General features: G+C 44.9%; 1 protein-coding gene across 2 annotated transcripts in view; it reads left to right on the plus strand.

Moving 5' to 3' along the window:
* SORL1 (sortilin related receptor 1) overlaps window positions 1-21,566 on the plus strand; it is a 185,752-nt gene that overhangs the window by 109,461 nt on the left and 54,725 nt on the right. Inside the window, exons 19-25 of one of the 2 annotated variants that reach the window (XM_033208099.1) lie at window positions 1,455-1,546; window positions 2,730-2,976; window positions 3,650-3,788; window positions 10,854-11,027; window positions 13,267-13,380; window positions 17,353-17,475; window positions 20,371-20,490. In XM_033208099.1, the coding sequence (XP_033063990.1) occupies window positions 1,455-1,546; window positions 2,730-2,976; window positions 3,650-3,788; window positions 10,854-11,027; window positions 13,267-13,380; window positions 17,353-17,475; window positions 20,371-20,490 (1,009 nt within the window). The remainder of the gene's footprint in view (window positions 1-1,454; window positions 1,547-2,729; window positions 2,977-3,649; window positions 3,789-10,853; window positions 11,028-13,266; window positions 13,381-17,352; window positions 17,476-20,370; window positions 20,491-21,566) is intronic. The other variant, XM_033208100.1, reaches the window with a different exon arrangement.

The raw sequence follows: 21,566 nt of genomic DNA on the forward strand, positions 1-21,566 counted from the left end.
TGACCTCTAAACTGCCAAATCATTGTCTTGAGGAATGTAGTATGCTCAGCTCATTGCATCAGCACCTCTTTATACTGACTCTGCATGGAGAGATGGCATGTGGGTTAAGTGGGAAGTGCAGTAGAAGCAGGGAGATGCAGAGAACTAAGAGGAGTTGCAAGACGAAAGACACAGACTTGAGAGATAGACACGGGTGTAGGCTTGACTCCACTAGCTCAGCAACATGGGCCAAGGTGCTTATGCTTTCTAAACTTCAGTTGCTTCACGCGTTAGATGGAGATTCATTTATTCACGCAACCATTTGACAGGGGTTCTCTGCATGATACATGTGGTTTAGGTTCTGATGATACAGCAGTGGGCCTGACTCACATGTTCCTGTTCCCGTAGAGCTTAGATTTTAGTGGAGGAAGCAAAATAATAAATCAGTTATGTTGGTGATACATGCTGCAAAGACTCTGAAACAGTGCAGTGTGATTGCACTTTTGGAGAGTGGGGCAATATTAGAATAGGCAGACAGAGCAGGTAACTTGAGGTTGATGTCTGAGCTGAGCCGAGGATGATCTTGTGTCCACCTCATGGGGATGCTGATAGAAGTGAACTGGCATCTACTGAATGCTGCCCTAGTGGTCGTGTTATTGCTCTTTCTCTCCTTTCTTTAGTTGCATGTGGTCAGCACTTGGCTAGGGGCCAGAAGAATGCAGGTGGTTCACAAGCACCTGCCTTCTCACAGGCTGTGGGGTGACCACTGCACAACTCAAATACTGCTGGTGCAAAATGATGTCAAATGAGCCAAGGTGCAGAGCTACTGATGCTTATAGGTCCAAGTGGGTCAGAGAGTTAGGAAAAGAGGCAGGCCTGGCAGTGAGGTTTGAAGGAGAGTTATGCCTTGATTAGAGTAAGCAGTGGGGCAGGTAGGTCCAGGATGGGATGTGGCAAGAGCAGACAGGAGTGAGTCTGCATCAGGCTTGGAGAAGCGTGAGATGACCAGCCCGGCTGATGGAGAGGAGCAAGAATATGAGTCCCACCTGTGGACAATTCATTGCAAGGCTGTGACATTGAGAATCTGTTTTATGGGCAGTGTGGAGCCATTGATTGCCTTGAAACATGGACTGACATGGGATGGTGAAATAAGTCAATGCTTGTTTGCTTATTTACTTATTTGAGTAATTTACTTATTGATATTGCTTTGTCCAGATCATCATGCCCTGGAAACTGGTGCATACATGGTTCTAGCTCCTCTTTCAGACCACTTGAAAAACATCCCATGAGTCAGAGGAAGGAACAGTGCATTGTGACTAGAAGTTGGGGCAGGTTTCCCAGATGGGTCGGGTCAGGGAAACAGGCAGGCATGGAGGGGTCATGTCTGTAGGCAGAAGCTGAGTAGCCACCTTTGGCAATGGGGGTCTTTAAGGAGCTCAGATCCGTCTCAGCCTCTTTCCCCCTGTTTTTGTCAGGTAGCTAATCCAGATGGCGACTTCCGACTCACAATCGTCAATTCCTCTGTGCTCGATCATCCCAGGGCTCTGGTCCTCGTGCCCCAAGAGGGGTAAGTGTTGCCCCAAAAGGAAATCAGTCTTGCATCCAGTGCTGCAATAATAGATTCTCATGGAAACACAGACCGTGGGACAAAAGCTCTGTTTCTCATGATGGTGGTTGAAACGATCTATGAACTGAAAAGTTAATAGAGACCACAGCTTAGTCACCATGGTCAGGTAACTCCATTCGCTTTTTGTTAGCCAGTGTCAGAATCTCTTTAGGCATCCAGATGTCTTGTATCTGTAGGTTGTTTCTCTAGAAAAGTTGATGTTAAAAGAGAGCCTCTGTCGACCTAGACAGGCCTGCTTGGATGTTGTGAGGACTTTCTCTTGAGTTTTATGCATGGTACAAACATTTAATTCATTCCATCTTTCCCCTGCCTTCCTAGCATGTGTAGGTTTTCTTACTTACAATCAGTGTGCACTTGGGGAAGGCAAAGGTGCTTTTTATTAACTCATTAACTGAAGGAAACATAACTAAGAGGGGAAATCCCTGATTTGACATTCGGGCTTTTCCTCTCTCGTAGCATTTGTGATAGAGAATTGGCACAATTTTTTCAAAGAAAATTCTAAGAGTAATGTATGTACTTGGTTGACAGTATTTAGAGAGAACAGAAGTTGATGAAAACATTTTGCTTCCTTCCTTTTCATTCTTAACCCTTCACCCTCACACTTCCTAGTGGTGATCCTTGTTCATAATGTCTTGTGCATCTTTCACGATTGCTTTTACTTATGTACAAGTAATGTCTTTGAAACACACACACACACACGTATACAAGCCAAATTGAATTGTAGTAGAGTTACTATTCTGTACTTTTTTAAACAAACTTAATATGTATTGAAGATAGTTTTGTGTGAGTACGTATAGATTTTTTAGGTTTCACAGTATTCTATTATATGTACCATAATGTATCACTTCCTCTGCTGATTAACATTTAGTTTAATATACATACATATACATTTCTTTATATATTATCTTTGCATAATTTGATTTTATCTGTCAATTCTAATAAAGGGATTTGCAGGTCAAGGAATTTAAGTGGTTTCAGGTATTATCATTATATATTGTTATAATAAGGCTGAAATAACCAGCCGGATCATTCAAAAGGGGTTTCTGACTGTTTTTGGAGTAGTGTTTGAGCTCCCATTTCTCTAGTACTGGTGAGATATGTATTCTGTCCCCATTTTCGCCAGGGTGATGTTCTGGACAGACTGGGGAGACCTGAAGCCTGGGATTTATCGGAGCAATATGGATGGTTCTGCTGTCTATCGCCTGGTATCAGAGGATGTGAAGTGGCCCAATGGTATCTCTGTGGACGACCAGTGGATTTACTGGACGGATGCCTACCTGAACTGCATAGAGCGGGTCACGTTCAGTGGCCAGCAGCGCTCCGTCATCCTGGACAACCTCCCGCACCCCTATGCCATTGCTGTCTTTAAGGTGAGTCCATTTGTTGCTGCCGTTGGACTGTCTGCTCGAGCGGGTGAGGAGCATATGAGGTCAGGAGCCTGCCGTCCCTGGACTTTGCAGAGAAGCTGGTTAACTTCTTAAAGATTGTCTTTTTTCCAAATTTGAGATAACTTATTTTCAATCCTATGGAGGGATGCCAGGCAGAGGCGCCAGGGGACCAGGCTTCCCTGCTGTTCACATTTCAAAAGGTTAAAAGTGAAGGGTTTTCCCATGAACATTCCCAGTTTGTCCCTCAGTGTCGGGGTGGTGTTGTCATTTCTTGTGCGCTTTGCTCACTTTATTCTCTGATGACTTCCGGCGAGCTCTGTACCACCTACAGTGCCTTGCAGTTCTTTTTCAACTCTGGAGAGCAACATGGCTCTTCCCAACTCTGGGAAGCAGATTTCAAACTGAGGGGGTTGGGTTCGTGTGATAAACTTGAATGCTTATCAGATAGTTTCTTTTGGGCAGTTTCTTCTGTGGGGTTATATGGTGAGGTTTGGATAAAATCGCTGTCCTTTGCATTTAAGTAGAAGCTTGATCAGGCCAGTCATTCAGCCAATAAATGTTAGTTGTCTCCTGCCTGAGGGAGCTCTTATCCTTAGAGAGGGATCAGAATAAAAAACTAAAGAGCTGGGCTAATGGGCGAAGGTTTTCTTTTTAGAATGAAATCTACTGGGATGACTGGTCACAGCTCAGCATATTCCGAGCTTCCAAATACAGTGGGTCTCAGATGGAGATTCTGGCGCATCAGCTCACGGGGCTCATGGACATGAAGATTTTCTACAAGGGGAAGAACACTGGTAAGGCAGAGTCTCTTCTGTTGTCTCTGTAGAGTTGATCTCAGGAAAGGGGCTGCGTGTGGCCAATCTGCTCAGAGCAGGAGCTGGCAGCCTGCGTCTTTGTTGTCACGACAACATGCACATTATTTAATTTCTTCCTAATGACATCTTAATTTCTTTTCTAACGATACACAAACAGCTGGAAGACAGCATGTTTTTGCCTGCCTAGAGTGTTGGTGCTTGGTGGGTAATTACACCCTCCTCCTGCCCTTGGCCCCTGACTGATTGGTGGCGTGGCTTCTGTTGCAGCTGGGAGAGTCCCAACATGTGCTTAATCCCCGTTTGGCACACTTGCAGGAAGAGACTCTGGGCTGGGTGCTCAGATCGTTGTTGCTTCCCGCCAGGGCCTCTTGCTTGTTCTCTGGTTGCCCAGATGACCTCTTGCTCATTGACCATACCTACCTCTGCTGGAATGGCGCTGTGTAGTTAGGTGTTGTTTTAATTAATTTTTCCCACCATGAAACTCTAAACCCCATGAAGAAAGAGATTGTCTTTTTTATTCCCCGATAGTTTTACCAGTGTCTAGCACTTTGTAGGTGCTCAGTTCATATTTGTTGAAAGAATAAGGGATGAAAAGGGAAGGGAAGAATTGCAGTGAGTGCAAACAGTAGCTGTTTTAGAGATCTATCGGGTGAGGCTTCAAGAACTGCTATGAGGCTTTGACCTGCTAGTCCTGGAGTCTGAGACTATTCAATGGAAAGCCTTTATCATTTCATGACTGCTCTTTAATTTTGCTTATCTCCCAGCCTTACTGTTGATTCTAGAGGAGAAAGATCAGAGGATTACCAAGAAGAATAGTCCCTTTAAGAACTTCCCTCTTTATCTCAGCAGGATTAAATGGCATCCTGGGTTTGCTAATTCTCCTTTATTGACAAACTGCTAAGTTTTCTGTTCTTAGCTGGAATGTTGATATTGTTTTATGGTTCTTGGCTGACCCTATACTAAGAGAAAATTGACAGGGGAAATAATACAGTTATAGATAGCATTGTTATCCTCTTGGGATTGTGAAGATAGCATGAGAACACCCTGAGAAAACTATCAAGTGTCTTACAAATGTAAGACGATACTATTTGTTATGTCTTCACCACTGACCTGTGAGGTAGGGAAGGCTGGTGTTATGATCCATGGTTTATAGATTAGGGAATTAAATCTCAGATATGAATTAGCTTTCCCAAAGTATCCTCACTAGTTTAGGAGCTGGCCTTTTGTTGCAATTCTGCCACTAAATGGAGAAGTCACATTCTTTCTTAGAGGAGGCACCTGTTTTGAAATAAGGAGAGCTGAAGGAATCTTGCTTCTCAGCTCCAGTGACTGAAATCTTCAGGCCTTTGTTTGATGGAGGACATCTACCCCTACGGATCTGACTTGCTAGCTAGCAGAGTGGATTTCTAGCATTTCTCCAAGTGGATTTTTAGCATTTCTCCACATTACCCCTTAGTCCAGTGGGTCTTCATTTTCACAAGTGCTTGTAAGCATGTGTTTGATGTGCACACAGGAGCTTCTGAAACACTGTGTGCAGATGAAGCCAGTGGTTACCTGGTCACAACTTACTTCCCAGTCTTGACTGTCCACTTCATCCCAATAACTTGAGCACAGCTGACATAGGCAGTCACACCCGTGACTGGGGAGCAGTGGCGGAGGAGGGAGTTTGTGGTCTCAGCACATGCAAACATGGTATCTTGGTGCCAGACAGACAGGCCTACAGTCCTCACCTTAGGTGTAATTTCCCTTTCGTACCTCAAAGAGTCATCTTCATTTAAGCTAGCCAGAGTCATTTTGGGGCCCAGAGTGAGGTCTGGATAGATGACAGGCTGGTTTAAAAGGGAGATATGTATTAGCAAGGCATAGTGGCGCGCATCTGTAGTCTCAGCTACTTGGGAGGTGGAGGTGTGAGGGTTACCTGAGCTTGGGAGGTTAGGTTGCAGTTTAGCTGAGATCGTGCTGCTGCACTCCATCCTGGGTGACAGAGTGAGACCCTGTCTCAGAAAAAAAAAAAAAAAAAAAGGTTTTGGGGGAGATCTATGTTGGTGAGTAGAACACAGACCTGGACCTGTGCAGAGGCGGCTGTGACTGTCCCTTTGGCCATGGCCAGTTTTTGTCTCTCTGCTCCTTTCTCTGTTTGCCTTTGGGGTTCTCTCTTATTCTCCTCTGGTTGTGAGCAGGATACTTCCAGAAGACCTCCTGCCTCCTAACACAGGGCTGGAGAAAGATGTTTTTATCTTTCTCTGCAGCCCAGTTTGGGTCAAATCAAAACTTCTGCAGTGGTGTCTGGCTGTCAGCACTGTCTGTGAGCACTCCACACCTCTTGGCCTTGAACTTTGCTCTAATCTGCTTGCTTTTCTGGACATTGAGAGGATACTTGCTTTTTTGGACACTGTATTACAGATCCACGGTGTGTGTTGGCAACTCCTGTCTATCTTTATTATTTTTGTTGTCTCCTCCTAATACATTCAGGACTTTCTACAGTAGTCTCCTGCTTATTTGCCATTTTGCTTTCTGTGATTTCAGCTACCTGCAGTCAACCACTGTCCAAAAATATATATGGAAAATTCCAGAAATGAACAATGTATAAGAGTTAAATTGCTTGCTGTTCTGAATAGTGTGATGAAATCTTGCACTGTCCCCTCCCTGTCCCACCTGGGATGTGAATCCTCACTTTGTCCAGCGTCTCATGCTGTTGATGCTACCGGCTCATTAGTCCCTTTAGGAGCCGGCTGGGTTATCAGGGTGTCAAGGTATTGCAGTGCTTGTATGCGAGGAACCCTTATTTTACTTCATGATGACCCTATACCTCAAGAGTAGTGATTCTCGTAATTTGGATATGCCAAAGAGAGGTTGTAAAGTGCTTCCTTTAGGGAAAGGGTGAAAGTTCTAGACTAGACTTAATAAGGGAGGAAAAAAATCTTACACTGAGTTTGCTAAGATCTGCTGTAAGAACGAACCTTCTGTCTCTGAAATTGTAAAGAAGGAAAAGTAAATTCATGCACGGTATTTATAGGGTTTGGTCCTATCTGCAGTTTCAGGCATCACCCGGGGTTCTTGGAATTGGGGGTTTTGGAATAAGTGGGGACTGCTATATTAACCAAGTGTTAAATAATAATAATTGGTAGTAACTACATTTATTGAGGGGTTGCTGTGTTGTAAGTACCACAGTAATGTGCTTTGTGGGCTTGTATAACCTCACTTCGTCTTTCCAAAGATTTCCATATGGACTATTAATATTTTCACTTTGTAGATGACAATATGAAAGTCTGGTTTAGTAACTTGTGTAGGTCACACTTTTAGTAAGTGGTAAGAATTTGCACTGTGGCTCGGTTGACTTCAAAGCTTGAACTTCGATAAAACCACCAGGCTCTGCTCCCTCTGTCGTGTGTTGCTGGAATAGCTGTGCCCTGATCGTGTGACAGCCGTTCAGAAGTACTGTTCCAGATTTTGACTGATGATGGTTCATGATGAAAGTGTTGTTCAGTTGCAACATTTATCAATTTGAAATATTTGGTTATAAATGGATAACAAAAAATGCATTTTTCCTTTATAGCTAGCTGGTTTTTATTTTTTATTTTTATGTATTTAGTTTTTTTGGAGACAGAGTCTCACTCTGTTGCCCCGGCTGGAGTGCAGTGGCGTGATCTCGGCTCACTGCAACCTCTGCCTCCTGGGTTCAAGCAATTCTTGTGCCTCCGCTTCCTAAGTAGCTGGCACTAAAGGCACGTGTCACCATGCCTGGCTAATTTTTTGTATTTTAGTAGAGACTGGGTTTCACCATATTGCCCAGGCTGGTCTCGAACTCCTGAGCTCGGGCAGTCTGCCCACCCTGGCCTCCCAAAGTGCTAGGATTTACAGGCGTGAGCCACTGTACCTGACCACTAGCTGGTTTTTAAATGGTATTACTGGAATTTATTCTTTGTAAAGTGTGTTTTTTCTTTAAAGAGGTTACTTTACAAGATTGTTGATGTATTCAGTTGCTCCTGCAATGGCTCTTGGAGCTTTGGAATTCTTTTGAAGTTTTGGAATTCTCCGTTAGAGCCTGCAGTAAGTACGTGCTTTTAAATATCTGTAATGAGGGTACGTATTTATTATTTGAGGTAGATTTGATTTTGATAATTGCGAAGTGTATAGATACTTGAGATGATGACATTTTTGGCTCCTAAAGTATTCCTGGAGGAATTTTCCAAAGAGGAAATGTGAAAATGTTCTGAACGCGCCCAGTGAAGACATCACGGGACTACGTGTTTGATCTTCTAAGGGAATGTCTTTGAAGATGATTGCTCTCACATGTCCGCTCTTCACATTGAGATCATGGTTTTCATATTGCCTGGTCCACTCAAGACAATTGGCATCCTGTATAAAGGGTCTGTGGCTGTGGTGGATTTGCCATCATAGGAGTTCCATCTTCTTCCAGTTCTCTCTGATGCAGCTCTCCCATTTTCCATTCTCTGGCTTCCTACCAGCCTAGACATTCCTGCCCTGCCTGCCTCTCATGATCAGTGACTTGGTTGGCTTGGTTTGGAATTTGACCCTGGTTACTGCCTCAGAGTACAGTTTCATACATCTCTGCCCAGATCAGCCTCCCGAAATATGATACGCCATTTAGAGTTCTCTGCTCTTAGCTCTTGCTTGTTTGGATAGGAGTATTTGCTCTGCACATGAAAATGTTAGTTACGTTATATTACAAACACGATCCCTGTGGAAAAAATAATCCTGTAATAGAGTAGTTTTTTAATTTGTTTGTTTTGTTTGTTTTTGAGACAGGCTGTGGCTCTGTCGCCCAGGCTGAAGTGCAGCGGGGCTATCTCAGCTAACTGCAGCCTCTGCCTCCTGGGCTTAAGCGATCCTCCCACTGCAGCCTCTGGAGTGGCTGGGATCACAGATGTGTACCCAGCTAATTGTGTTTATTTTTTTTGTAGAGATGGTCTTCACTGTGTTGCTCAGGGTGGTCTCGAACTCCTGGGCTCTAGTGATCCTCCCACCTCGGCCTCCCAAAGGGCTGGGATTACAGGTGTGAGCCACTGCACCCAGCCAGTAATAGAGTATTTTAAGATAACATCATATTCTGTTATTGTTCAGGATCTTGGAACATTGAGTGATATATTGTCCTTTGAATACAAAACACATGTTCCCACATCCTTGTTTGAGTTGTTTCCCAGGAGTGGTGGCTCTGTGTCAATTCTGCATTCCCTCTTGTAGCCAGTGGCCTGTACCTTTGAACTAAAGGAGCAGTCTATGCCCACTAATAGATCAGAGTGAAGGGATGTCTGGGGCTTCTGCTATAGTCACCTGGTTAGTCTGCTATGCTGCTATGGTAATTAAGCTGTTATGACTGATTATTTACTGAACCTTTTGGAATGTTTCGTCATATGGAATTCCCTTCCTCTGAACGTGTATGTTTTCTCTCTTTGGTAATACCTCTTACTCTTTTCCTTGGCATCATCATAACGTTGTTGCCAGAGTATTGTGATTTTTGTTTTTATTCATAATGTAAATTAACCAATGAGGTGCCCACACACCCAAAGCTACTGAGTATATTATCCATATTGACACTGATTGTCATTAATGAACTTCGTCTAACCTGTAGGCCAGGATAGGCATGACTTAGATGAACGCTTGGCTGGATGGCAACAGATGATTTGGATATGGTGCTGATGTGTGGGAGGGTGTCTCTGTCCATGACATAGCACAAATGAAGAATTAGCAGTTGAGTTTTATCTAAGTTTTTGTGTTCATTTTCCCCATTTTCATGATTAATAATTGCAGTCAAAAGAAAAAACGTGATTTCACAGTTTCTGTGACCTCATAGTTGTATCACGTTTCAGATTGTTATAAGATGGTTTATATATCCTCTTACCCGCCATCCCCGGAACGATGTAGGGGATGGGATGGCACTTTTGCCACCCTTGTTCATCCACAAAGGCTCCTTCTCAAGAGTGCAGTGATGGATTTTACCAACTCTATCTGGTGCTGTCTTTGGTAAGCTGAACCAGAGAAAAGATTGGTAGGAGTGGGCTAGATCATCATGCACTAGTCCTTATATGAACTCATTGCACAGCAGTGACGGGTGAGTACTGTGGTTGGCTCCTCATTTAGCTCTTGAGCTGCACTCTGGCACAAAGGAATTGAGAAGGGGAGGCCTGGATTTTTGTCCTGGGCTCACCATTAATCAGGTATATGTTTTAATTATGGCCTTCGGAGCCCTAAGGAGCAGAAACCCACCCGAGCTAGCTCAAGTGAATGGTTTTATGGAATGAATAAAGGAGCCCAAAGATGGAAGTCTAGGAGAGCCTCATGGGGACTGGTGCTGTTCTTTCTCTTTCCCTCTGGTTAGGCCTCTTCTCTCCATAAGTCTCTTTCTTTTTAAAGAAACAATGTATTCAGAATTTTCAAGGCAGTGTTCAACTATACTATAGCCACCAGTGTTGTGATTGAGAAATCCAAAGACATTCTGATTCTTTTTTAAATTAAAAAAAAATTTTTTAAGGGATAGGATCTTGCTATATTGCCCAGGCTGGATTCGAGCTCCCAGGCTTGAGCGATCCTCCTGCCTCAGCCTCCTGAGTAGCTGGGGCTACAGGTGCATGCTGCCGTGCCTGGCACCTCCGTAAGTCTCTTTGAGTCTCCTGACCGTCTGCAGACTGAGCTTATCTGCATACCAGAGTTATGACTTCCACACAGTTTTGGCTTGCCATGTGCCACTTCAATACCCATACTCTATGACCCTTTCCCTGGCTGCAGTTCCTTGGTTGCTTTCTTGTTTTTCAGTAACCCAATTCCAAATTCCCAGGAGGAACACTGCTGCCTGGCTTGGCTCTGGGGCAGTCTGATCTGGCTGAAGACAGGATGCAAGTCACTGGTTATACTGAGCAGAAGTTTTCAGCACAGTAGGCTCCCCAAAGCTTGCCACTTGACCCTTTAGAGCTTCCCGCTGTCTTTTCCGTAAGACGAGGCGGTTACAGTGGGTCTTCTTCATGTATTCGGTACCTCCCTCGTGGTGTGTATTAACCTGTCTGCTGCTGTTTGTCTCCCCTCCAGGAAGCAATGCCTGTGTGCCCAGGCCGTGCAGCCTGCTGTGCCTGCCCAAGGCCAACAATAGTAGAAGCTGCAGGTGTCCAGAGGGTGTGTCCAGCAGTGTGCTTCCATCAGGGGACCTGATGTGTGACTGCCCTCAGGGCTATCAGCTCAAGAACCATACCTGTGTCAAAGAAGGTACTTCCCTTTTTCTTTTTTGCCTGTCATCATCCTTCCTTTGTTTCCTGCTCCCCCTCCAGGGGTGGGAAGGATAGCTCTCTATTTCCTAACCTTTTTGGGTTATTGGAAAAAGTCCAAGGTAAAAATCAAACCTACCAGATACTTACAAGAATACTGGTTTGGGTTCTAAGGCCTGGTAAGGGTCAAAGAGACCCTTCAGGCCTCATTCAGAACAGGCCTACGCTGTACCTTTCTAAGGAGTAGCTGTGGTTTTTGGTTTCATGTCAGATGGCACAGGCTTTCTTCAGGGTCTCCCTTTTTATTCTTTTGCTTCTTCCTCTCCTCACCCATCCCTGACATCCAGGTTTCTTACCTTCTCCTGTTTTGCATAAGTTGGACCAACCTGACTGGGAAAAATAACCAGGGTGACTCCTTCCGTGTTGACTTACTCTCACCTAACAGTTGTCCATCCTCTCACCATAGCCTAGCCCAGCGTGTCCTGAACTTTCAGAGCAATGTTTGCAAAGCGCTTTGAGTCTAGACTTTCATGCTGTGACCAAGTGGCAATAGCAGCCTGACGCCCACTCCCCCTCTGAATTTGAATATAGAGATTTAAAATTTCTTTCCTCTGAAATTTAAAAATTTTTCCTTCCTGTGTAATTTTTACCCTCACCACTTCCCTACCCTCCAGCTTCATGTTTCTGTGAGTGAGGTGAAGCACTGCAAGGGCACCTTGCCATGAAGTACATGGATTGATGGCCCGAATTTCTGCTTTTCCTTATCTGTGATTCTATTTGCCTTTTTTTTTTTTTTAAACATTTTAAAGAGACAGGAAAGAGACAGGGTCTTGCTGTATTGCCCAGGCTGGCACATTCACGGCTCACTGCAGCCTCAACTCAAACTCCTGGGCTTAAGGGATCCTCCTGTCTCAGCTTCCCATGAAGCTAGGACTACTGGCACAAGTCCAGCTAATTTCTTTTACAGGGATGAGGTCTCACTTTGTTGCTCAGCCCGGTCTTGAACGTCTAGGCTCCAGGGATCCTCCCTCCTCTGCCTCTCAAGGAGCTGGCATCACAGGCATGAGCCACCGTGCCTACTCTATGTGCTTTGTAATCCTAACCCTGCTTCTCATAGCAGCCCAAGTCCAAGGCAATGAAACACACAATACGAGCCTTTTAGTCAATCTTCCTTAAGAAATATAAACAGAAAAAAGATGAGCCTTTCTTTCTTAGAAACAAGAGACTTTCTTTCAGGCTGTGGGTACAATCTTAAAAGTGTTTGGAAAGGGCTGGGCGCGGTGGCTCAAGCCTGTAATCCCAGCACTTTGGGAGGCCGAGACGGGCGGATCACGAGGTCAGGAGATCGAGACCATCTTGGCTAACACGGTGAAACCCCATCTCTACTAAAAATACAAAAAACTAGCCGGGCGAGGTGGCGGGCGCCTGTAGTCCCAGCTCCTCGGGAGGCTGAGGCAGGAGAATGGCGTGAACCCGGGAGGCGGAGCTTGCAGTGAGCTGAGATCCGGCCACAGCACTCCAGCCTGGGCGACAGAGCGAGACTCCGTCTCAAAAAAAAAAAAAAAAAAAAAAAAAAAAGTGTTTGGAAAGAAATAAAATCAACACTAAATTCCAAGAGAAGGGGAAGAAAGCCACTCCATATTTCCCATTAGAATGCCTTTGATTATCCACATAAGAGACCAGTCATCACGTGTCCTCGATGCAGTTTGCCAAACAATACATTTTTTTCTGTAAGGAATTTTAATCGCTTGCTTTAAAGTAGTCATGGGACAGAAAAAAGTCTCAGAGTATTGAGAAAATCTTCGTAACTCATTTGCTTGATAGATAGAATATATATGGATATATATAACTATAAAGATATAAACATACCTGTAGATATGTTGAATCTGTATGTTTTAATACTGTGTAGACACAGTCCATTAAGGAGTTCTGTGTGTAATTAGTATTTTATAATGTTGATGTACTCTATTCACCACCCAATAGACTCAGTTGGTGTCTTGGTTATCCTTCCTAAGCATTTCTGCCAGCAAGCCTTCTCTCCTTTGATTTTAACAAAAAGAGGAAAGCAAGAGGCTAGTATGGGACGTTTCCTTCCCTGTATACATGTGTGCTTGGCGTTCCTCCTCCCCCTTTACCATCATGTTACTAAAGAAAGGGAAACTCCAGAGAGAAAGTCCTGTGGTCCAGCAGTGAGAATAATATTGGTTTCATTTCCTCCCCTGCCGCACTCTGACGGGTAGAGAACACCTGTCTCCGCAACCAGTATCGCTGCAGCAACGGGAACTGTATCAACAGCATCTGGTGGTGTGACTTTGACAATGACTGTGGAGACATGAGCGATGAGAGAAACTGCCGTGAGTCTTCTGGCTTGGACATGAAGCTTTTGCCATTACTCAGAAGCCTGGTTGGCTCTTCCCAGGCTGAGGGCCTAAGGTCTAGGGTGAGGGCCACGCATGATTGGTGATGCCCATCTAAGTGGATGGGGCTTGGATGACAGAGAAAACGTATTTCCACATACAGTTAGATATTAGATATATAGGATTAATATTATATACATAATATGTTTTTAACCACCCCAGAAGTACCACTCATTACAAGAGGTTTATAAATAAACATCACATGGCTGAAACTGAACTGATTGGGCAATCTGGGCTCTAGTCTTGGCTGTGGCTCTGTAATAAAACTGGTGACTTGGGTGAGTAAACACGTGATATTCTTTGATTTGGAAGTTCAATATTCAGCCTTTTTAGGGATGGGAAATGAGTATTTACTCCAGTTAGTCGACGCTGGCTACCTACCAGGCTCAAGAGAGATCGTTTTCATTGGTTAGTAATGCATAGCTTGGCCTACAGTGTGGGGCCATTGGTGTACCTGCCATGTAAATGTCATCTTTGAGCTGTATAATTTTTAAGGTCTGACTTCTAAAGTACGAGACTGTGGTTAGCAGTAGTTAAAGAAAACCAAACAACCACAAGTAGCAGATAGTTTATGAACCACAAATTTTCACTGTCTTTTTTTCACTTAATTTCTAATAACTTCGACATTATCTTATAAGGAGATGATTTGCCCTTTTGTTAGTCATACATTCACTCAACGAGCAGTTGCTATACACCCTGTGTTCCAGGCTGTGTACTGGGCCTGCATATATATTGCCAATCAAGGTGGAAACGGAGTTCAGTCTGAAGTAGGAGTCAGAAGAATAGGCAGTTGTAGTAGAGCGATAGGCACTGCGATGGGGAAGTGTCATGTGCATGTAGGATGGGTACCCAAAGCAAGCTTGGGCAGGCCAGAGCAAAGAGCTCTGGAGAGTGTCTGGGGTGAGTCAAGCAGAGGTGGAGGGAATCAATTCACAGGCAAGAGAGCAGCATGTGGGGAAGCTGGCGTGGTCGGGAAACTGGTTTGAGTTATGGGGAATGGGCATGGGCACAGGGGCCAAGGTGAAGCTGGATGAATGGGTGGGGCCTAGGGCAGCAAGGGCTTTGTGGACTTTATGGGAGAAGCAGTTGGGAACCACTGATGTGATGTGATAAAAGTTCATCTTTGGAAGGATAAAGAGTGACTCGGCAGAATGCGTTTGATGGAGAGAGACCGGAAGCAGGAACCAAGTCAGAAGCTTCTCTTTTAAATATTTTACCTTTGGCAGCCCAGGGGCTCATTTACCCATTTGTACTGTAAGAACAGATTAATGGGCAGCTCTAGATACTCATTTAGCCAGTCATCCATGGGGCCTGGGCCTGGCTCCCCTGCCACTTCACCCAGAAAGCAACTTGAGAAATATCCAGCTCATTAAACACATCTGGGCCCTGCAATCCTATAGACTCCCCCTTTTGACTGATAGAGGGTTATTTACAAAGCCCTTCCTTAATCGTTTTCCCTTGGCTTCAGAGGATGCCTTTCACACCGAGGGAGAAGAGCTTATTTGCTGAATGGCAGATTTGGGAAAGCACTAGCCTCTCTCTGTCTTTTCTGCAAAAAATAAGGCCTATAAAGCTTTCTCTGTCTACCAGAGTTGCAGGAAGGTGTGATATTTGTGAGGGAATAGCCAAAGCTCTTTAAAAACATTAATGCTTATTAACAGCATTGAAGCAGATAACGGAAAGGAGTTTATTACATATCTGGGTGGGATAGAAGATACTTCTTAGAATTAACAAGTTGCAAGGAAATTGCCCAGACATAATTAGGCACAGTGGAAGCAGTGAGATACAAACCAGATGACCTCACATCCAAGTGAGGGACGCAGGCGGCACAGCATTCCTCCTTGTGCCCTTGGGCTTGGTTTCTACTAAATGGACAGGCTGAATCTTGTATTGGCTCCGAGTTTTGAGAGGAATGAAGACCTACATCATTTGGGAGGCACCTGCTGCCCCCAGTGGCTTCCTCCCACCCAGCCCCTGAGCTCTGTTGCAAACTGCACAGTTATGCATGAAGTATGGAGCTGGCCCTGCCCTCCTCCCAGCTTGGTGTGAATGTCAACTGGGATTCACTTTCCAGAGACCCTGAGACCTGCTTTCTGTTCTGTCATCTCCCTAGTTCACCTGGCTCAGATCTACACACCTCAGATGGAGCTGAGGTGTGGAGAGGAGGAACCAGAAGGATTTAAAACTCAGAGCCTGGGAATGGAGAGAGGGGCTTATCTGTGCCTGCACACGTGTCTCCCTCATCAGGGAGGTTGCGTGTGGAGGAGAGAGGTTCCCTGTTTCTAAACAGGGCTGCAGAAGAGGGACCGCCGTGACTGAGTACTGCCATGTGGGGAGTTGAGTGAGGCACCCCGCCAGCTGCCAGGGAGCAGTGGAGGAGGGGGACACAGGGATGCAGGAGGGTGTTGTCAGTGGGTTTCCCTCCCTCTTACACAGATTCCTCCAGCTGGGTGGCTGTCAGGCACTCAGGGTTTTGATGTGAATCCCTGCAGTCTTGTCATTTTGCATTCATCCCCTGCCTCCCACTACGAGCTCAATTACAGAGAAGAAATGGAGCCTCAAATAAGAGCTGCCAGGATATCTAACGGCAGCATTGCTATTTGGCATTTCATGCACGACAACCCCTCCCCCGTGCCAGGATTCTGTTCTGCCACATTTTACCTCCTGGGTCAGCCTTTCACTGCTCCTGAGAGCAGCCTGCCTTCCCCTTGCCTTTCCTGGAGGGTGTTTCACGGGGTGCCAGGGACTGTGCTTAAGCACAGGAAATATCTACTTAGGAGAGGAAGAAAAATCTAATTCTATATCCATTCTAACGCCAGAAGGACATGAGGAATGATGAGGAAGAAAAGTGACATTTGTTTAGAGCCCATTATATTTACATCCTATTTAATAGGCTCTGGTTCCAAACTTGTTCCCTGATTTGTCTTCATAATAATACTACCAGGTAAAGGTAGATTAAGTAAGTTGTAGGTAGCAGATTCAATTCAAATCTAGTCTTTCTGGCTGGGCCCGGTGGCTCATGCCTGTAATCCCAGCACTTTGGGAGGCCGATGCAGGCAGATCACTTGAGGCCAGGAGTTCGAGACCAGCCTGGCCAATGTGATGAAACCCCGTCTGCACTAAAAATACAAAAATTAACTGGGGCTGGTGGTGGGTGCCTGTAATCCCAGCTACTTGGGAGGCTGAGGCAGGAGAAACACTTGAACCTGGGAGGTGGAGGTTGTAGTGAGCCGAGATTGCACCACTGTACTCCTGCCTGGGCAACAGAGTAAGACTCCATCTCAAAAAACAAAAGAACAAATCTGGTCTCTCTGACTGTGATCTCAAACACTTGGACATTTATCTTACCCAATGTTACTGTTGCAAAAACTGAGCCATAGGGAGATTAACATTAATTTCCCCAGGAAGAGGTAGAGCCAGGATTTGATGCCCAGTCTTGACCGACTGCAGACAGAGCCTGTGTTCCTATGGTGGAATTCTACCTCCATGCTGCCTTTACCATCTGTCCAGTGAAGTGCTAACTTCTTGGGTGAAATTGAGCTCTAAAGGTAGTTTTGTAGATAAAGGTATTTCTGCCACTTATTTAGGAGGACACTTTTTGCGTCTGAAAGGATCTTAGGAGGTAATCTAGCCTGTCACTCTCTCTCCCCAACAGATGACAGCTTCTCACTTTTCCTAGTCCTATTCCAATCTGGAAGCTGTCCACAGAAAGATATGCCCTTATCTCTCTTGGTTGTAAATTTCAGGCTCTCATGCAATTTATTTCTTCTGTAAGTCTAGGTTTAATTTGTGTTGCTACAATTAATATCTGCTTTCTTCTATTTTTTAATTGGTTTTCCAATAGGATGTTTACATTTGTGGGAAGTTAATTGTACCTAAGGAGTATATCGTCTTTCTCTCCCATTTTAGCTACCACCATCTGTGACCTGGACACCCAGTTTCGTTGCCAGGAGTCTGGGACTTGTATCCCACTCTCCTATAAATGTGACCTGGAGGACGACTGTGGAGACAACAGTGATGAAAGTCATTGTGGTAAGGGGACACCACATCCTGAAACCCTGCTCTGGAGAGGGGGTCATCGTGCTCCCTCACAGGGCTGTACTGGTGTGTACTGGTTTTCTGATCACCATCTCAGGATTTATGATATTCTAGCTGAATGGCTTTCTCCATCCACATGATGGGGTTGAGTCATTTCTCTCTTCCATTCTTAAAGAGCTTGTTTTCTGCTTTTCATGAGGATTCAGTTCTGCTGGAGACACTGGATCCAAAGTGAATGGGAATCTAGGGTCTCTGGATCAAGCGTCTCCAGCAGAACCGAACCCTCATGATTCATGGTCAGAAAAGATGGAGCCGAGACTCACTCCTGTCACTTACTCATAGATTAGCCTTTGTTTTCTAATCTGAAAAATGGAGAAATGGACCCTGCTTTGCCTTGGAGAGGTGCTACAAGGACAAAAGGTGATGATAAGGAAGTAAATTTCTGAATGAATTCAGGGAGTTATTAACAGCTCTACAGGCTTGGCCCACATGTCTGAGTGAGTGTGAGATTAGCCTGCTGAAGACACAAATCTGCACCTCTGTGAACTGTTCTTTTTTTTTAACCAATTTAATTCATTCAACTCTGTTATTATTAGAAGTCAGCAGATGGTATAGGCATTGAGTGAGCATCTGTTTTCTGAATGGACATTTTTTATATTTAGAAAAACAGTGGGTTACAATTCCAAGGAATGATAGAGATTCTCTGGTCCAATCCTTTTAATTTCTACTTTCTGAAGTGACTGAGGTCTGTCAAGGTCAGGGGGCTTATTCAAGGTAACACAATTAGTTTGTGTCAGAATGGGGAACTGGAATCCATGTCTCCTGTTTTCTAATCCTCCACTATTTCTGTTGCACAGTACCTCCGTGTCAGTTTCATGAGACCCATCTTAGTTAACAGTCCTCGGTCCCAGACTCATAGTTGCTGACCACCAAAGGAGACATTATGCAATCAGCATGGTGTTCCAGATTGAGGCATGAGAGGGAAGTGAGAGCAGAGGCCAGACGCTGACCCAGACATGGTGATGAGTTGGCCAGGCCCTACTCGGCCCTCTCTCCCTGTCCATGGGGGCAGGTCCAGCCACGCTGTGCTTGTGCACATGAACACAGCCTTCTTGATTATGAGCAGGTGGTTTGACTCACAGCGGCTGAAATGAGGGGAGCTAGGGCAGCTTGTAAATCATCTCAACACAATTTAACCAGTAGAGCACAGCCTAGGCCACTTCCACATAGATAATACCCCTAGCCTGGCTCTTGGAAGGTTTTTAAAAAAATTCCCAGTTCTCCTTCTTCAAGTGCCTGAAAACATGTCCTTGGAATGTGCAACTATTTTCCCTTCATCCCTGCCATTCCTTTCCCAGCACTCTTAGAAGGTTGAAATGTGCGGCTAGTTTTGCCCTAGTAAGAAGGAAACTCCACATGGTTCCCTCTTTCTGGTATCATCGAGCTCACGTACGGGGCACATGTTTGACTGTGAAACAGTTTGAGCCCCCTGGATCCTCTGTTCATGTCCCATTCTTACTAGTTTGTCCTGAATTCATCCCAGCGTCCCAGTTAGCCCCATCCTCTGATGCACGTCCTCTTCATAAGTTTCCAAACTCTTCCTCATAAATATCTGATTGACCAGCTTTGCCATCAACAAGCCTCTCGGGGAGAATGACTGAGATGGCTGCCTTGGGCCCCACGCTTAGCTGCTCCTGTTTTCTGAGGCTCTGTAAACTCCATGCGAAAGTTCTATGCCATAGTCTGTTTGGGCTACGATAACAAAATACTTAGTGTAGGTAATTTATAAACAGTAGTATTTTGTTTCTCACAGTACTGGAGACTGGGAGGTCCAAGATTGAGGTGCCAGCAGACTTTTTGTCTAGTGAGGGCCTGTTCCTCATAGATGGTACCTTCACTGCGTTGTCAGATGGCACCTCTGCTTCTGGAAGGACTGCAGGGAAATGCTTCTCTTTGTACACAAGCGTGGCAGAAGGAGTGAACAGCTCCCTCCCACCTCTTTCATAAGGACACTAAACCCTTCGTGAGGGCTCCCCCCCCGCCGTGACTTAATTACCTCACAAAGGCCCCATCTCTTAGTAATACCACATTGGTGATTAAGTTTCAACATAACGAATTTGAAGTTTCAACATATGAAGTATAAACATTTGAATTTTCGTAGCCTCCAGAACCGAGAGAAATAAATTGCTCTTGTGTATAGGCTCAGTCTATAGCATTCTGTCTTCATGATCTCCCCAGGACCTTTGAAGGCTGTTGCCAGGGCAGCCTCCTTCCCCTTCTTGGTCAAGCTCTACTGGTTGGTTCGTACTAGGCCCCCACCCTTCTAGAGACAGCGCATCCTCCCACGTCCCTGGAGCTCTGCCCACAGAAAGTCCCGAGTTACGTTTCCTCCGTTTTGGGAGCTCGGCACTGATTTTACTCTCTCTGACTGAGCATCTCACGGTGATCAGCGCATGCAGACCTCTTGGTGCTCCTTTTCTCAAACCACAGGCTGTGTCTGTAAGAGTCCTCTGTTTCTTGAAAGTTCTACTCCCTGGCCCCCTCTGTCACTGCTTCCTAACCTCTTTCCATCATAGCAAGCATAGACAATAATATATGTGGAGAGCACTGGGATGAATGGACAGGATGCTCTCAAGTGGCAAGCAGCTCTAAGGGTCTGAGGATCTCAGAATCTCAGCCACTTGCGGCACCCTGTAACCCATTTGCGGCACACTGACCGAAAGCTGCTAAATGACCTTATGTCCCTGGTAAAAGTCTCTTCGTTCATGGTCTCTATGGATCATTGGTGATCATGGGTCCATCTCCGTCTTTTATGAGAGCTTTCACACCAGAGACAAAATGCTGAACAAGCTTTTATCCTCACCTCTCTGTTTGTGGTCTCACCTGCAGAAATGCACCAGTGCCGGAGTGACGAGTACAATTGCAGTTCTGGCATGTGCATCCGCTCCTCCTGGGTGTGTGACGGGGACAACGACTGCAGGGACTGGTCTGACGAAGCCAACTGTACCGGTCAGTACTTCCTGGACTCAGTTGACAGCACTGATCTGTTCATGCAGTGGTTACCATTATAGCTTTAAACGATCGGAAGATCTAGGCTCTGAGAATTAGCTTGGACCTTAGAAATCAACGAGTTTCATGCTTCTCAAAGAGCTGGTCTGTGATGAGATAAGGAGCCTGTGCTAGAACGTAAATCAACACCCTGCTTGCAACTGACTAAACAGTGTTCTTTGAGTGATATCATTGATTTATGTTCTGGCTCAAGCTTCTTATTTATTCAGGACCAGTGTTAAACAGTTTTCAGACCAGCCCCTCGGCTGGGGTACATACTTTGAGTAAGCACTGAACTAGTTCATGTTTTTTAAATGGAGCATCAGGGAGTTCCCCAGACAATGAAAATGTAAACCGTGTTTGTACCCAAAATTGGCTAAGATTTTATTAAAGGTAAAGATGGAAACAACATGAATACAAGGCAAGTGCTAGGTGCTATAAGGTAGGGGTAATGTTCTAATTCTTTTGTTGGGTTCACTTACGTTCATTACATTATTTTTATGATGAGTGGATGAATGGTGGCCATATACATTATGACGGGGCAGGGCAGACTGGGGGTGATGGGCAGTAGGTAGTGCAAGGAGTTGGGAAGTTTGTGGAGAAATGAAAACAAATTCCATTTTATAATCATCACTTTGTACGCCATTATAATTTGTCAAATAAAACAAAAATTAAGGAATAAAAAACAGGTTTTATGACTCATTGAGTAAATTTGCTCTGCAGCCTCCTTGAGAAGCTGTTATTCAGTTGTGTCTTGAACTCCTCTAGTGATTTTGGACTAGGGAAATAAAGATGTTTCATTTAAACATTTTATGGTAAGGACAGATCTGTTTTTACACTCGGATAATTCAGACGTCATTGTGCAATTCATTGTTGAGTCAGCTTCTCAATTATCTGAAGCCAGTCATTAATCTTGTGAGTTATTGGACTTTTAAATCTCATGCCTTAACCTCCTCTGCCCCCAGAGTATCCCAGCACTTCCTACACTGCCCGGCATCTGGTGGCTCAAAGTACGCCTATTAATTGGTAAAAGCAAA

The sequence above is a fragment of the Trachypithecus francoisi genome, unplaced genomic scaffold (genome assembly GCF_009764315.1).
Source record: "Trachypithecus francoisi isolate TF-2019V2 unplaced genomic scaffold, Tfra_2.0 Lachesis_group8, whole genome shotgun sequence".
Taxonomy (NCBI): Eukaryota; Metazoa; Chordata; class Mammalia; order Primates; family Cercopithecidae; genus Trachypithecus; species Trachypithecus francoisi.